The 16,312-nt window shown below is 38.5% G+C and overlaps 1 protein-coding gene across 5 annotated transcripts in view; it reads right to left on the reverse strand.

Annotated features, from left to right (window-relative positions):
• Nucleotides 1–16,312, reverse strand: part of GK (glycerol kinase) — a 75,515-nt gene that overhangs the window by 26,254 nt on the left and 32,949 nt on the right. For 3 of the 5 annotated variants that reach the window (XM_081222367.1, XM_081222365.1, XM_081222364.1), the window contains 8 exons: nt 14,806–14,943; nt 12,639–12,748; nt 10,560–10,626; nt 9,414–9,431; nt 7,700–7,735; nt 7,261–7,328; nt 2,671–2,713; nt 1,134–1,214 (listed from right to left, as the gene is read on the reverse strand). In XM_081222367.1, coding sequence (XP_081078493.1) covers nt 1,134–1,214; nt 2,671–2,713; nt 7,261–7,328; nt 7,700–7,735; nt 9,414–9,431; nt 10,560–10,626; nt 12,639–12,748; nt 14,806–14,943 — 561 coding nt within the window. The remainder of the gene's footprint in view (nt 1–1,133; nt 1,215–2,670; nt 2,714–7,260; nt 7,329–7,699; nt 7,736–9,413; nt 9,432–10,559; nt 10,627–12,638; nt 12,749–14,805; nt 14,944–16,312) is intronic. The other 2 variants (XM_081222366.1, XM_081222368.1) reach the window with 1 other exon arrangement.

The following is a 16,312-nucleotide window of genomic DNA, read 5'->3' on the forward strand; positions in this document are numbered from 1 at the left end:
ACCATTCTGAAAATCTTAGGGTCCTTAAGAATGAATTATGCTAAATCTACTCTGCCTGTGCTGTATAAATGGAACAAGAAAGCCTGGATGACAGCACATCTGTTCACAACATGATTTACTGAATATTTAAAACCCTCTGTGGAGACCTAATGCTCAGAAGAGGATTCCCTCCAAAATATGACCACTCATTGACAATGCACCTGGTCACACAAGAGCTCTGATGGAGATGTACAATGAGACTCGTGTTGTTTTCCTGCCTGCTAATGCAACATACATTTTGTAGCCCATAGATCAAGGAGTAATTTTGAATTTCAAGTCTTATTGTTTATGAAATACATCTTGTATGGCTAGAGCTGTCAAGATAGTGATTCCTTTGATGGATCTATTCTGGGCAAAGTACACTGAAAACCTACTAGAAAGGATTCACCATTCTAGATGCCATTAAGAACATTTGTGATTCATGGGAAGAGGTCAAAATTATAACATTAACAGGAGTTTAGAAGAAGTTCATTCCAACCCTCATGGATGACTTTGAGAGGTTCAACACTATTTCTAGGAAGTAACTAGAAATAGCAAGAGAACTAGAATTGGAAGTGGAGCCTAAAGATGTGACTGGGGACTTCCCTGGTGGCTCAGTGGTTGAGAATTCACCTGCCAGTGCAGGGAACACGGGTTTGATCCCTGGTTCGGGAAGATCCCACATACCACGGAGCAACTAAGCCCATGTGCCACAACTACTGAGCCCATGTGCCACAACTACTGAGCCCGTGCACCACAACTACTGAGCCCATGTACCACAACTATTGAGCCCGTGTGCCACAACTACTGAAGCCCGCGTGCCTAGAGCCCATGCTCCGCAACAAGAGAAGCCACCGCAATGAGAAGCCTGCGCACCACAACAAAGAGTAGCCCCCCACTCGCTGCAACCAGAGAAAGCCTGCGTGCAGCAACGAAGACCCGATGCAGCCAAAAATAAATAAATAAATAATAAAAATAAAGATGTGACTGAATTGTTGCAATGTCATAAAATTGTAACAGATGAGGAGTTGCTTCTCATTCTTACAGACAACACTGTGTTTTTCATTAGCTTTGAATGTTTGTCACATTATCTATACTGAATGAAATGTACTTACTTCTAATGCATAATACACTGGTTTGTCTCTGCCAAGTTTGTAAGCCACTGTGGTCAGAAGGCCATGTTCAGAAAATACACACTGTAGGAAAGAGAAAAAGATTTCATTAGTCAGGAAAACAAAAAGATAGCATTAGAATATTTTTAAAGCAAAAATGATCTAGTTACAACATAATTCAATAAATATAACAATTTAGAAAACAGATCTTAAAAGTCAAAATTACCAGTATTAAGAACAGTACACTTAAACAGCACAAAAAGTTTATCCCTCGTTCCAAATTAGATTTGCATTAAGAATCTGACACGGTCCTAGTGTAGATATCCCACTAACACAATTAAAAACACACAGGTAAAATTCAAAGAACCTAAAATGGTTCTCACAAGAACCATTCAAATGTAGTGATTTTCATCATTTTTACTGAGCTCTAAATTAAACCCTGATAAAAATTAAATAAAAGCTCCTGACTCAAAAGTAACTTAATAGCAAATTATGCTCAAGTATTATTTATATGAAGTTAAAGAAGACTTTCACTAATCTTTTTTTTTTTTTTTTTTTTTTTTACTTTTTATTTTATATTGGAGTATAGCCGATTAACAATGTTGTGATAGTTTCAGATGCACAGCAAAGGGACTCGGCTATACATATGCATGTACCCATTCTCCCCCAAACTCCCCTCCCATCCAGGCTGCCACATAACATTGAGCAGAGTCCCCTGTGCTATATAGTAGGTCCACTGGTTATCCATTTTTTTTTAAGTTTATTTATTTATTTTTTTAATTAGTTTCTGCTTTATAACAAAGTGAATCAGTCATACATATACATCTGTTCCCACATCCCTTCCCTCATGCATCTCCCTCCCTCCCACCCTCCCCATCCCACCCCTCCAGGCGGTCACAAAGCACCGAGCTGATCTCCCTGTGCTCTGCGGCTGCTTCCCACTATCTATCTACCTGACGTTTGGTAGTGTATACACGTCCATGCCTCTCTTTCGCCTTGTCACAGCCCACCCTTCCCCCTCCCCATATCCTCAAGTCCATTCTCAAGTAGGTCTGCGTCTTCATTCCCGTTTTGCCCCTAGGTTCTTCATGACATTTTTTTTTTAAATTCCGTATATATGTGTTAGCATACGGTATTTGTCTTTCTCTTTCTGACTAACTTCACTCTGTATGACAGACTCTAGGTCTATCCACCTCATTACAAATAGCTCAGTTTCGTTTCTTTTTATGGCTGAGTAATATTCCATTGTATATATGTGCCACATCTTCTTTATCCATTCATCCGATGATGGACACTTAGGTTGTTTCCAGCTCCGGGCTATTGTGAATAGAGCTGCAATGAACATTTTGGTACATGTCTCTTTTGGAATTATGGTTTTCTCAGGGTATATGCCCAGTAGTGGGATTGCTGGGTCATATGGTAGTTCTATTTGTAGTTTTTTAAGGAACCTCCATACCGTTCTCCATAGTGGCTGTACCAATTCACATTCCCACCAGCAGTGCAAGAGTGTTCCTAATCTTTTAATTTGAAAAAAACCAACCTTACGGCCTGTATTACATAGTAAGAAACAGCCTGTTCCATACCTATAGTTGGGGGAAAATGAACAGTAGGACAATTTTATTAAAAGTAAATGATGAAACATTAATAATACAAAACTAACATTTAACTTAGAACAATAAAAGTAATTTATATTAAAGTTTTAGAAAAGTTCTAAAAGCTAACAAACATCAGAGACTCTTTGGAATAATGTTTTAAAGGACAGTCTAGAAGAAAATGTACTTAGTGCAATCCTAATGGAAAAATGCAAGTATAGTATTTGGCACTTAGTCATGGCCCAGGGCCATGTTTATAAAATAGCACTGAGTTACAATAAATCCTAAATTCTGTCACACTTACATTGCTACTAATCCCCATGGAGTGAAGCATCATGACTAACAGGCATTCAGCAATGGGGCGGGCCAGCCTAGCTCCATCATTAGCACAGTCATAAACTACTGGCACGGAGAGGGGGTAGGTCCAGGGTACAGGAGAGTGTAGGTGGACTTTGGGAAAAGGAGGGGCCCAGAGGGAAAAGCTAGTGCTGGTCTACTTTCCCCATTCTCTGCGCAGGACAGGGCGTTCTACTAACACTGGTGGCAGAGTCATAGCCACGTAACACAGCTGCCGTGGAAGAACTGAATTTATTTTGTGACAGCCTTATCAGCAAAAGCTTTGGACTCTGCAACAAATCTGGCGCTTGGGCATGAGTGAGTGGTTTTGACTTGTGCCAGGCAGATAAGCAGCCCAAACTGGTATCAGTAAGGGTCACATGGCAACAGTTTTCAAATCAGTTGGCTGTGACTATCATCCTTGACTCTCCACAGCTGTCCTGCCTGCCCTGTTTGGGATTCCCTCCCCACAGGCTTTGCCTAGGGATGGGCAGCGGGATCTCAGCAGATGCTGCTACCAGTCAGTGCTAAGCCAACAGACCCCACCAGCTGGGTTTGTCTTGTGGAGCAAATAGAAAGCCAGGGCAATTTTTTCTGATAAACATTTTTCCAGGCACCACTGTTGTGAATAAGAATTAGCCCAAGACTGTCTATCTCTTCTGCTTGATTGTCGGCCTGCATGGGATTCATGAATATCTAAGTTTTCAAAGACACCAGTCAAGTAACACTAGGTATGGGTAATAATATATTTACGAATTCAAAGACATAAATCGCTACGCCTTTTTACTTCTGTGATGCTGAAAAAGCTATATATTTTAAGTCGATCTCCTTTAATAAATATTCGTAAAAATGGAAGTTAATTTTCTGTTCCACACTATTTAAAGGAGAAATCTGTACTGATTTAGTCCCATATAAACACTCTGTATACTGAATGGTAGTGCACGAGTCTTAAAGTATGAAACTGACGCAGAGGCTTAAGGTACTTAATAAAAGTGAGTTCTTGGGCTTCCCTGGTGGCGCAGTGGTTGAGAGTCCGTCTGCCGATGCAGGGGACACGGGTTCGTGCCCCAGTCCGGGGAAATCCCACATGCCGCGGAGCGACTGGGCCCGTGAGCCATGGCTGCTGAGCCTGCGCGTCCGGAGCCTGTGCTCCGCAACGGGAGAGGCCGCAACAGTGAGAGGCCCGTGTACCGCAAAAAAAAAAAAAAAAAAAGTGAGTTCTTAAGTTTGTATATACTTGATGAGTAATTAATGAGTATTATCAATATATGAAGAGACCTCCTTGCTACATTTAGGCCACAGCTTTCAAAACAGTGTACAGGTAATTATTTTCCTCTTAAATTTTACTATTTTTTTCTTCCCAGTCATCAAACCTATATGGGGTTTTCAGCATTTATATGGTCTACCAATCCTACCTCAAACATCCCAGAAAGACGTCTGACTTTTCTAAGCTCTGGAAAGGTAAAGGTTGTTTGCTATTCTCCACGGAGAAGTGGGCCAAACAAAGATGGCACACAGGGGAGCGTGAGTGGCCCTGGCCGAAGCTGTGAAAGAGGCAGAAGGACTCCTTTATTACACTTAGGGCCTCTGGGGAGAGGAAGCACTTAAAACACAACCGTAACTTAAAAACACAAACAAAATTCCCCAAACTTGGCATGATCCTGTTAACCTAACGAACTACGTACTTCACTTCCCGTTCCAGAATAGTTGCCTTTTTGCAAAGCACATTCTGCCTTGCTGTCTCTATTCTCTACCTACCCGCATCTCTTTTGACCACTTGCAACCTGGCTTCCATCTTGAGCATTGTACTAAAACTTCATTCTTGGAGGTCACCACTGAAGACCTGATTTCTATGTACAATGGTCTGTTCTCATTCTCAGCCTCCATGACCTATTTGTACTATTTTGCACTGCTGACCAAGCCCCTCTCTTAAACAGCTCTACACTGGATCTCCACTTTAATGACTAACTACATTCTATTTGTCTGACTTCTACATCCCTTCATCTCTTCCTTCTTCTAAATATCTCCTCTACCTATATACTTTTTCATGGTAATTTATCTATTCTTATCGCTTCAAAAATCACCTCTAAATATGGACAACTCAAAATCCCTTACTTTTATACTAAGTTCATTCCCTATTACCGTATGTGTGTAATGTACAGTCTACCAGTACTGCCAACGTGTCCCAAACACAAATTCTTCTACTTGGACCCATTCCCTACTTTGGCTAAATCTAACCACTGGGCCCAGGGGACTAGACTCCATACCTGCTTCCTGTCTCTTGTCCCTGTGTAGTGCCATGGACATCCACCCACGCCTCCCTCAGTCCTCATCCTTCTTAGTCCTTGTCCTTGTTACTGAGATGCCATGGTGGCCTCCTCCATGTCCTCTTTGCCACTAGTCTCTCCCCACTTTAACCCAGGACTGCCATATCATTAATGAACAGCTCCAGTCATCTCTGAACAGCAGCCCACAAACCTTCAGAAGTGTCCCACTGCCTTCAAGAAAAAAATCCTCAGTCTGAAGTTTAGGGTTTCACACCGCTACCCTAGCCTTATTTTCCCACAACCACTTCCCTACCCAAATGTTCTCCACATTCTCTAAATAATGTCTTCCATTTCCCCGTTTGCATCTTGGTTCAGTGTTCCATGCATTCACCAATATTGCTCAGTCTTCAAAACATCTCATTACTAACAATCTTTTGTGATTTTTCTCCCCTCCCTTTGAAACCCAACAGCAGTACTTCCAAGTTTTTGATGGCACATAAGTTCTGATTTATAATATGATGAACTGTATATTTGTGTTCTTTCCCCTCAGGAAGAGAAACATGAGCCCAGAGATCTTACAATTTGCTATTATTCCCCTCTGCCAACCTGCAATGGCTGCAGAAGTACTCAGCAAGCCCTCCCTAACTTAAATTCATCATTTCAGGACTTGGCTGATAATGCTTAAGGGGGAGGGGAGTATAAAGAGAGGGAAAATCTGGCAACTTTATTGGGTGCCTCCCATGTGCTCTGTAGTGTTAGGTACTTGACAAAGAGAGATAGCATCTGATTTACTAGCATTAGGGTGGCTGGCAGAGGACAAAAGAAGCGGGCGGAGGGGACAGCTTACTTTTCTACCATTTCTGCCGTTTCTCTGACTCCTGACTCAGCTACCTGCGACCCAGAATTCAAAGAATATGTTTCCAGACGCACGCTGACTCAAACACTCTTTGATGGTAACCTCAGGATATCATGACCTGCAAAGAATTTTCCCATCTTCCCTCCCCAAAAAACTCTCACACAAATGATGTCACACTTTTGCATGAGGACTTCTGACCCTACTAGAGTACAAGAACACTTAATCTAAAACGTAAAGACATTCCATTATTGACAAAAGAAGAACGTAACCACTGAAGTTAACATTAATGAGAGAATTAGAAAATTCCTAAGAAAAAAACACTTAAACGTAGATAGTCTCCTGTCAGGTCTATGGAACTCTTTTCCACACGGAGGACAGTAAAGTACAGAGGTAAAGTACCCCAGCTGAATTGAATCAGCTGTATCTGGGTGCAAAGACTGCTGCTCTCACTTACTAGCTTAACCTCTCTGAGAATCTTTCCCAGCCTAAAGTGGGAGAAATCTTATCATTCTTAAATATGGGGCTTGTTACGGACTGCACGTATGAGTAGTAAGAAGATGAGATTAGGAGAAAAATGCACCAAATCTCTGCTTCCGCCATTCCTTCTGCTTCTTGTCGAAGGAGAAACTCCAGATAACGGGGAGAAAGCACAGTGCCAGGGAAATAACATTGAAAATCCCACAAAAATATGACTTTATAATTAGGGAGAAAGTCTAGGGCAGGAACACCATGTTGAAAATTGGAAGTGGAAGCTCAGAGTCTTAACCGCTGGACCGCTAGGGAAGTCCCGAGGCAAGAATACTTTAAACCAACATTTAGTTTCTGGATGGAAAAGGTACTGAATTTTATACGTTAAGGTTTTCACAAGCCTCATCAGTTTGTTTACATATGGTATAGTGAATTCTATGTGAAGCAGATGAAGAAAAACAAATGGCGAAAAGTATATATATCTGTACTGGAACTCTTAAGCTATTAATTTTCAGCCTGGATGAACTTCAAAAGCATTTCCTCATTCAAAACACCAAAGGGAAAAACAAACAAAATACCATTGGTTTTCAGGTCTGTTTCTTATAACTCACGTGTTTTTGGCTTGTCCATCCTGGAAGCACATTTGTCCCACCAATGCAGCAGATTGGTCCCCCAAACACTGAAAGTATACATGACAATAAAGAACACTGACTAAGACAATATTGTTCATTTCCTTTCTAGGAGAGCCGTAAGATTTATTTTCCCCTTTATTTACGAAGGAATGAACTGTCTTATGTTCTTTGTATTGCCTCCATTTGGCCATTTTCCCATGTGTTAACACTGCAAACAGGTACAGGAAGGGAGAGTTAGAATTAATTTATTCAGAAAAAAATTCTCAATAGCCTACACTGTGTCGCAGTGAAACAAGAATTAGCCAATTCTGCTGCTCTTACTTATTTTCCATAGTTAAGGAAGGAGGAAGATTGATTAAGGAAAGCCATAACATGGAAGGGGGCGGGTAGCAGGGAGATGTTTGGTGATGAAACTTACCCCAGATATTGGTACACCTTCCAAGGCCCCAGCTTTCTAATAAAATTTTAAAAAAGGATTATGAATAATCACAAATTTGGCTCTACTAACGTAACTGCAACAGAAATGAACACGAATAGCAACATGCCAGAGCATGTGGGCAGACAAGACAAAGCAAGTGTTTCAACTACATGAGTGGTTCAGAGAGAGATACTAGAAATATTCCTAGAATGACAAGAAGAGACATGGACGTGAAACACTGGACTGAGAGTCAGGAAACGCAGGTTCTACTCCTGGTTAGTTAGTTAGTCACTGAGCAGGCCACTGAAACTTCTCTATGCCTCAATTTATTTATCTACAAAATGGGCCTGGGCTTATATGCATGCCAAAGGCCATTGGCTCTTTGCTATTATTGTTGTTACTAAGAAAAGACTAACACATCCTTTAAAATGAACATATAAATAGCTATTAAACCAGCATGGAACATGTTTGTTTTGAAAGGCTGTATTTTACCAACGGTTCTTCCGACCCAAACTGCTCTGAAGATAAGTAAGAAACAAGAGAGGGTTCAGGTATTGGGTACTATTTGTTCATAGCCAACATCATTCTTCAAGTTTTGATAAGCAAGAGCTAATTTATGCCATGAATAGTGGTTTTGACTTTGATCAAGTATTGCCAGCATTCTAGGGAAAAAAATGAGATTTAAGTGACTGTGGACTTTACCAAACTTAATTGTGAAAAAAACCCCAAACAACTTACACGAATACAAAGCAATTTGTACTGATATTAAGGAATTAGGGGAAAGGAATATGATCCCTGAAGTACCTGTGATGTATTAGAAAAGCACCAAACTAAAGCTTTTGCCCGACCCCTCAGTCTGCCATTTGTAAGCCCGTCTCCTGGCCTCTGGGAGCTTCAGGTTCCCTATCTGTGACAAAGAACAGAAGCCACCTCACATGGCTATGATAAGGAAATAATAGCATATGTGTGGAAACCCTTTACAAAATAAAAAATACCCTCTAGCTAGTGGATAACATTTTATTTCTTTCATGCTTTGGGGTTAATCCAAGACCTTTCTTTTATTTACTGTATAAATTCTTAGAAAATCTGAACCTGGATAATAAGTGAAGGGCTGAAAGTGAATCAGGAAACCTACAGACTAGATATCTTAATGTATTTAAATACTGAAAGAAGTCTTTGCTTATACTATTGAAGTTATTATCAAACTACCAGCAGAATCTACTATGTGCAGTCAGGCACGGAAAGCGCTCTTTTTTCTTCACAGGGAGGGGGGTCTCCGGAGGATTCCTGGGAATATCCTCTGGTGAAGCATGCAGAAAAAGTGACAGTGCATTTCCAACTAACTGGTCTGAAAGGTTGGGCAAGATATCATTTAAGATAGATGTTTAGGACATCAAAAACTACACCTACTTTCCCTATTGTGCTAAAGCCCAAAGCACATCACAACTGTACTTTGTAATAGGGACCATCAGAATTTCTCATTCCAGAAAACTACCTTAGTCTTCCTCAGCCTTATGGAAGACTTAAAAATAAATAACGTTACATTTTAAAAATACCTAAAGCTTGACTAGAGCTTATAATAATTTGGAGGGTCATGGAAGGTTCTAGATTAATCTACTTAGTAAATGGACTTCTGCTTATCTAAAACTAAATGGAAATGCACTGTATCTTTTCCAAATGAATGGGTAGCATAATTGGTGGGCAACCTACTCACCAGACTATGAGAGATTTTCTATAGTCAGCAAGGGGAGAGAGGGGGACAGAAGCATAATATTTTAAATGCAAGAGAAAACTAGGCCAGTTAAATGTTTTTTTAACCATCCTCTGAAACTGTTTTTCAAGAAAAATTTTTTTTCTCTGACCCAAGTCAGTGTATAGGTAGCTATGAAATTATCAAAGCACTTTTAAATTGTAGATAAGCAACGACTATGCTTCCCTTAAAAAATTCCATTTTGCCTTAAAGGGCTTTATTATAAATGAAACATTTAAGAATTCTTGCTTAAGCTTTATCCAGAACACTGAGTGTTGTACTCTATTATTATTAAGTCTATAAGTAGAGTTTCTAATGTTTTTCATGAAATGTCAAAACATTATTTTTTGGCAATTAATCTAAGACTTTTCTTAATCTTTACCATAAATTCTAGTTTTTTTGAGCTTAAACACCAGTTCAAATGCTCCTAGAGGTTTTCATCCCTGATGTGTAATCAGAGATATTCAGTAATGCTAAGTGTACTTTTTGCTTAGCCTACTTTTTCTGTGGGTTTCAATGAAAGCAACAGTAAAAATGTCCATGATGAAAACCAGCTTAATCAGCAATCACAAATCAGAACAGCTCTTTGCTTTCAGTTTCTTTGCTAAAGTTTTGCTCAGGCTGACAAAGAATCTAATATGAGACGTGGTTTGGCCATTAAAGGAGATTCAACAGGAAAAAGAACACCACTAAAATGTGAAGAGACCTTCCCATAAATTAAAAGCAGGCATCACAACTACTAAACAGTTATTTGGATTAAAAGAATAAACTGGCTGAAACATTCCGTTACCACCCTCTGTAGTTAGCTTATCTCAATAATACTTTAAAATACTGAAAGAAAAGAAAATAAAGTTTATAATAGATAAAGATTTTATATAGTTTTATATATAAAGTTTATATAAAATATAAACTGGTAAGAAGTACTCAAGAATTTTAAGTTATAAAACTATTTAAACAATACTAAATTCTTATTTTACATACTGTCAACATTCACAAAATGTACAGGTCTCAAAATATAAAACGTAACACAATTGACTTTTGAATTCTGAATAGTGAAGCCTTTTTTAAGATAAAAATTATTATTATTATTATTATTATTATTATTTTTACCATTAGGCCATAGATCTCAGAAGAACTCCGGACATTTGGAAGAATTTTCATTGGAATTTCAAAAAATCTAAAAAACAATAAGATTGGGTATATAAACCTATTTTAAATAAACATCTAGAAACATTTATATGAATGTAAAGGCATGTAAACAACAATTAAAAATGAACGTATTTTAGTGTACAATTAAATAGTAACAAATAAATAAGCCAGCAGTATGCTTGGGTATTTAACACTCTAACTTTATACAAACAAATCAATACAAAATAAAAAGCACACAAAAACCAAAGTACTTTTATAGAGGAACCTAATTTTCCTTGAAAAATAAGCAAGACAATTACTTAATTTGGCCTATTTATTATATATGCAATAAAATGGATTAAAGACCTAAATGTAAGGCCAGACACTATCAAACTATCAAACTCTTAGAGGAAAACATAGGCAGAACACTCTATGACATAAATCACAGCAAGATCATTTTGGACTCACCTCCTAGAGAAATGGAAATAAAAACAAAAATAAACAAATGGGACCTAATGAAACTTCAAAGCTTTTGCACAGCAAAGGAAACCATAAACAAGACGAAAAGACAACCCTCAGAATGGGAGAAAATATTTGCAAATGAAACAACGGACAAAGGATTAATCACCAAAATTTACGAGCGGCTCATGCAGCTCAATATCAAAAAAACAAACAGCCCAATCCAAAAATGGGCAGAAGACCTAAACAGACATTTCTCCAAAGAAGATATACAGATCGCCAACAAACACATGAAAGAACACTCAACATCATTAATCATTAGAGAAATGCAAATCAAAACTACAATGAGATATCATCTCACACAGGTCAGAATGGCCATCATCAAAAAATCTAGAAACAATAAATGCTGGAGAGGGTGTGGAGAAAAGGGAACCCTCTTGCACTGCTGGTGGGAATGTAAATTGATACAGCCACTATGGAGAACAGTATGGAGGTTCCTTGAAAACTACAAATAGAACTACCATACGACCCAGCAATCCCATTACTGGGCATATACCCTGAGAAAACCATAATTCAAAGAGCCATGCACCACAATGTTCATTGCAGCTCTATTTACAATAGCCAGGAGATGGAAGCAACCTAAGTGTCCATCATTGGATGAATGGATAAAGAAGATGTGGCAGATATATACAATGGAATATTACTCAGCCATAAAAAGAAATGAAATTGAGTTATTTGTAGTGAGGTGGATGGACCTAGAGTCTGTCATGCAGAGTGAAGTAAGTCAGAAAGAGAAAAACAAATACCATATGCTAACATATATATATGGAATCTAAGAAAACAAACAAACAAACAAAAAATGGCCATGAAGAACCTAGGGGTAAGATGGGAATAAAGACACAGACCTACTAGAGAATGGACTTGAGGATATGGGGAGGGGGAAGGGTAAGCTGTGACAAAGTGAGAGAATGGCATGGACATATATACACTACCAAATGTAAAATAGATAGCTAGTGGGAAGCAGCCACATAGCACAGGGAGATCAGCTAGGTGGTTTGTGACCACCTGGAGGTGTGGAATAGGGAGGGTGGGAGGGAGGGAGACACAAGAGGGAAGAGATATGGGAGCATATGTATATGTATAACTGATTCACTTTGTTATAAAGCAGAAACTAACACACCATTGTAAAGCAATTATACTGCAATAAAGATGTTACCAAAAAAAAAATAATAGGCTGGGGCTTCCCTGGTGGCGCAGTGGTTGAGAGTCCGCCTGCCGATGCAGGGGACGCGGGTTCGTGCCCTGGTCCAGGAAGATCCCACATGCCGCGGAGTGGCTAGGCCCGTGAGCCATGGCTGCTGAGCCTGCGTGTCCGGAGCCTGTGCTCCGCAACGGGAGAGGCCACAACAGTAAGAGGCCCATGTACCGCAAAAAAAAAAAAATAGTCTGTTTTAAAAGAATATACAACATAGACTTGTATATTGTAGTTGAAATATCAACAGTTAAAGTTTGGTGCTCCACTGACATCTGAAAATAGTAAGATTTAGGTTATAAATAGGCAACAAACTTGGAAAACTATTCTTAGGGCAAAACACAACTCACTCGCAGAGCTCTTTATCCCATTCCAAAGAATGGATGTTGAAAAGCATCGTCCTGCTTGCATTTGTTACATCTGTACAATGGACACCTCCACTGGCTCCTCCTGTCAAGCTCTGGACAGAATGAAAAGGACATGTTAAATCTGTACTTATTTGCAATTTAATTTACACTTTGTCAAGAGCCATAATCAGTTGCAGAGCACATAAGGCAGGAGAATGGAACATTTCAATTACTTAATTTTTCAGTTTTCAGCAGTGTCCAATAGAAATATAATGTAATTGAACCACACTGAGCCACATATATACTTGAATATTTTCTAGTAGCTACATTTAAAAAATATAAAGAAGCAGGTGAAATTAATAATACTGTATACTTTATTTAATCCAATGTATCCAAAATATCCTTTCAATATAAAAAATTAGTACTGAGACATTTTACCTTCTATTTTTTGTACTAACTCTTTGAAATACAGTGTATATTTTACACTCATGCACATCTCAATTCAGATCCGCCACATTTCAAGTGCTCAATAGCCATATGTGGCGAAGTGGCTACCATACTGGACAGCAGTTCTAGCTAATTGATGGTTAAAGAAAAAATTCAGTTTTTGTTTTCATCCTCTTATCTTTGGAAGATGCAGTCTTATTAAATTTGGCAAAGTAAAATACATTGAAATGCCTGCCTCTTAGGATCCTACTGAACCCTGTGTTGCTGTTGTTGTTCTTGTTGCGTGTGCGTGTGTGTGTGTGCGCGTGTGCGTGCACGTCCATGTTTTGGAATAACAATTCTCATTGGGCTGTGCCTGCAGTGACCCAAGCACATATCCTGAAAGCAGAGTTTTAAACTCTCTAATGTTAATACCCTTGTACCTGAACTGCTTCTGCTTCCTTTTATGTAGAAGCAATGAGAAGTAAGAAAGGAACAAAAGTGGAGAAACGGCAGCTCACAGTTCCACATCTTGTCTTAGTCTGGCTCCAGGCAACTGTGAGAATTACTGTCAGAATTATTTCAACCGTGACCGACACGTATGAAAACTGCTGGCCATGAGCACGATGCACAGCATGCCCTGGCCAAGCACAGGGAGGGCTGGAGAAGGCGTTACTTCCTGATAGAGGGTTTGAAAGATCTGCTCTGTGGATCTGGCAAGTGAGAATAGGGGCAGTGTTCCCTTGAAGCTCCCCTGAATGTTGGAAAAGATAATCACATACTTAGAGAAGTGTTTACAAATGAAATTATATGTCTGGCATTTGCTTTAAATTATCCATGGGGAGAAAGAGTGAGTAGAGTTGAAACAAGTTTGGCCACAGCTGATTATTGTAGCTGACTCATTGTTCTGGAGGTTCATGACACTATTCCCTCCGCTTTTTGGGTGTATTTGAAAATGCCCTTAATAAAAATAACAGAGAAAGATAGAGAGAGGCAGAGAGACAGAGAGAGAGGAGAGAGAATGAAGAGAACGAACATGTACTTTTAAGATATAGAGATATCTGGAAAATGTTTGTTTCTACTCATCCATGTTCAGCTTAGGCAAAAAGGTTATATATCAGAAATTTCCACTATGATTTTTCATATTGTGACTTAAGTAAAAGTCAGCTGTGTGATGTTGAAAGCAAATGTTCAAACGTAGCCTAGGTGTTTTATCATGTTAAATAGTAGAAAATAGAATAAATAAATAAATTTCTTCTAAGAAATGGCTAGTGGAAAAGAAGTACAGTTGACCCTTGAGCAACACAGATTTGAATTGTGCAGGTGCACTTATACGTGGATTTTAAAAATAAATAACAGTACTACATGATCCGCAGATACAGACAGCTAACTATCCACGGCAGGTCCTAGAACCAAGCCCAATGCACATAGCAAGGGACTGTAGGATAGGCAGCAGATAAAGGCTACTTAAATTTACTAATTGCTAATTACCTAAATTAGTTATTCTAAAGGTAATAGACATGAGATGTGGTTTTGGTAATCATCCTCCATTTTTGCTGAAATAAGACAAGAAAAAATCAAGAAGAAGCAGGCACAAATGCCTCTCAAATGGAGTCTGAACTGTTCTGCTGTTTCTTGAATAGCTTTTCTTAATGATGCTGCCAACTAAAACGTTTGAAACTCTTTGTAGAAAAAAGATAGGCAGTTTTAAACTTTTCTCCACACACACGATATTTAAACATACCCAAATAAGCCATGAATCAACGGTCCCAAAAAGAGCTCTATCTTCTTCAACTGCCTTTTGAACTTTTCTCACATTGTCAAGGAGCCAACGAAGTTTCACTGCACTGAAATAAGTGCTAAGTGGAAGGCCTGTCTTGGACTAAAAACAGTTATGAAATTCAGCCAGGAAATTAAATTCATAACAGCTTAAAATAAAACACCAAATCAAAAAACTCAATAAATCACAAAATATTCAGTGGCCCTAAAGGCAATGCTACAGTATTATGGATAAAAATACTTTTCCTATCTCATGGCACAGGAAAGCATGTTCATGAACAAAGATCAGAGTGGTATGTTTGCAGTTCAAAGAGCATCCACGTAGCAAGGTAAAGAGAAAATTAAATGACACATGCCCTGAAATCTAGATAGTTAAGACATAGATGTTAACTTTTGTGATGAGTTAGGATTACATTCAGAAGCTAGCCCAAAACTCTGCTTTTTATTTTATATTCCATGAAAGTGATATTTAAACTATTGAAAATCAGAGAGAATATCAATTCATAAACTAATGACCACAACCAGAAGATTGTTTTAAAACATATAAGCCTTAACAATATATTTATCTGTGTAAAAAATCGAATACATTTTCAACACACATATTCAAATAACATAAAATTGGTGGAGAATAAAGTAGAGCTCAAAGACACGCCAGATTAAAGCAACACAAAGCTGTTCTATTTAAGAAAGTAGTTGCCAGTCGAAATATAATGTTGGATACATGAAACTTATATGATGTTACAAACCAATGTTACCTCAGTAAACTAAAAAAAATAGTATATATATATATAAAAGAAAGTAGTTGCCTAAATTCAGCAAATAGATTGAACAAAGGGAGGGTGAATTGGATAAAGGTTAAAGGGTAAAAATGAAACATGGGCTTATCAATCTTCCTTGAGAATGGATCAGGTCCAGTTCATTTTTGTTAGTATATTAAACCCTATATTTATAAGGGCTGGTGAAAGTGGTTAAGAAAATACATACATCAAAATAATGCAACTATCTTCCCCTTCTTGATCCCTATTCTCATTTATCACCCAACTACAGAAAGTGATCCCTTTTCCTTCTCATCTCCCATGGATATGTTTAGTAAAAAAAAAAAGCTCAAACCAAAGTTAACACTTTAATGCAACCTTGTAAGTTAAGAATCTTAACTCACAGTTTTCTAGCTTTCCTAGAAAAAAAAAGATCAATGCTCAAAAATAATAAAAGGAAATAACATATGGGAATATGCTTTGATTTGAAGGACCAAGGGTCATCCCACAAACCAAATAGTGAGGTAGCATATAAATATCTCATTTTCATGATTTAAGTAGAAGGTGTAAAAGTTGCCTAAAATGGCTTTGGAGAGAAAAACATGCACCTCTTGAAGCAAAGTGCAGCTGGAGGTAGGCGTGAAGGCTGGGCAGGTTGACCAAGAGAACAGAATAGGAAATGGGTGAGGGTATACTCAGGACAAGACTGAGGTTATT

This window comes from Mesoplodon bidens (assembly GCF_964165515.1).
Source record: "Mesoplodon bidens genome assembly, chromosome: X".
In the NCBI taxonomy this organism is placed as follows: Eukaryota; Metazoa; Chordata; class Mammalia; order Artiodactyla; family Ziphiidae; genus Mesoplodon; species Mesoplodon bidens.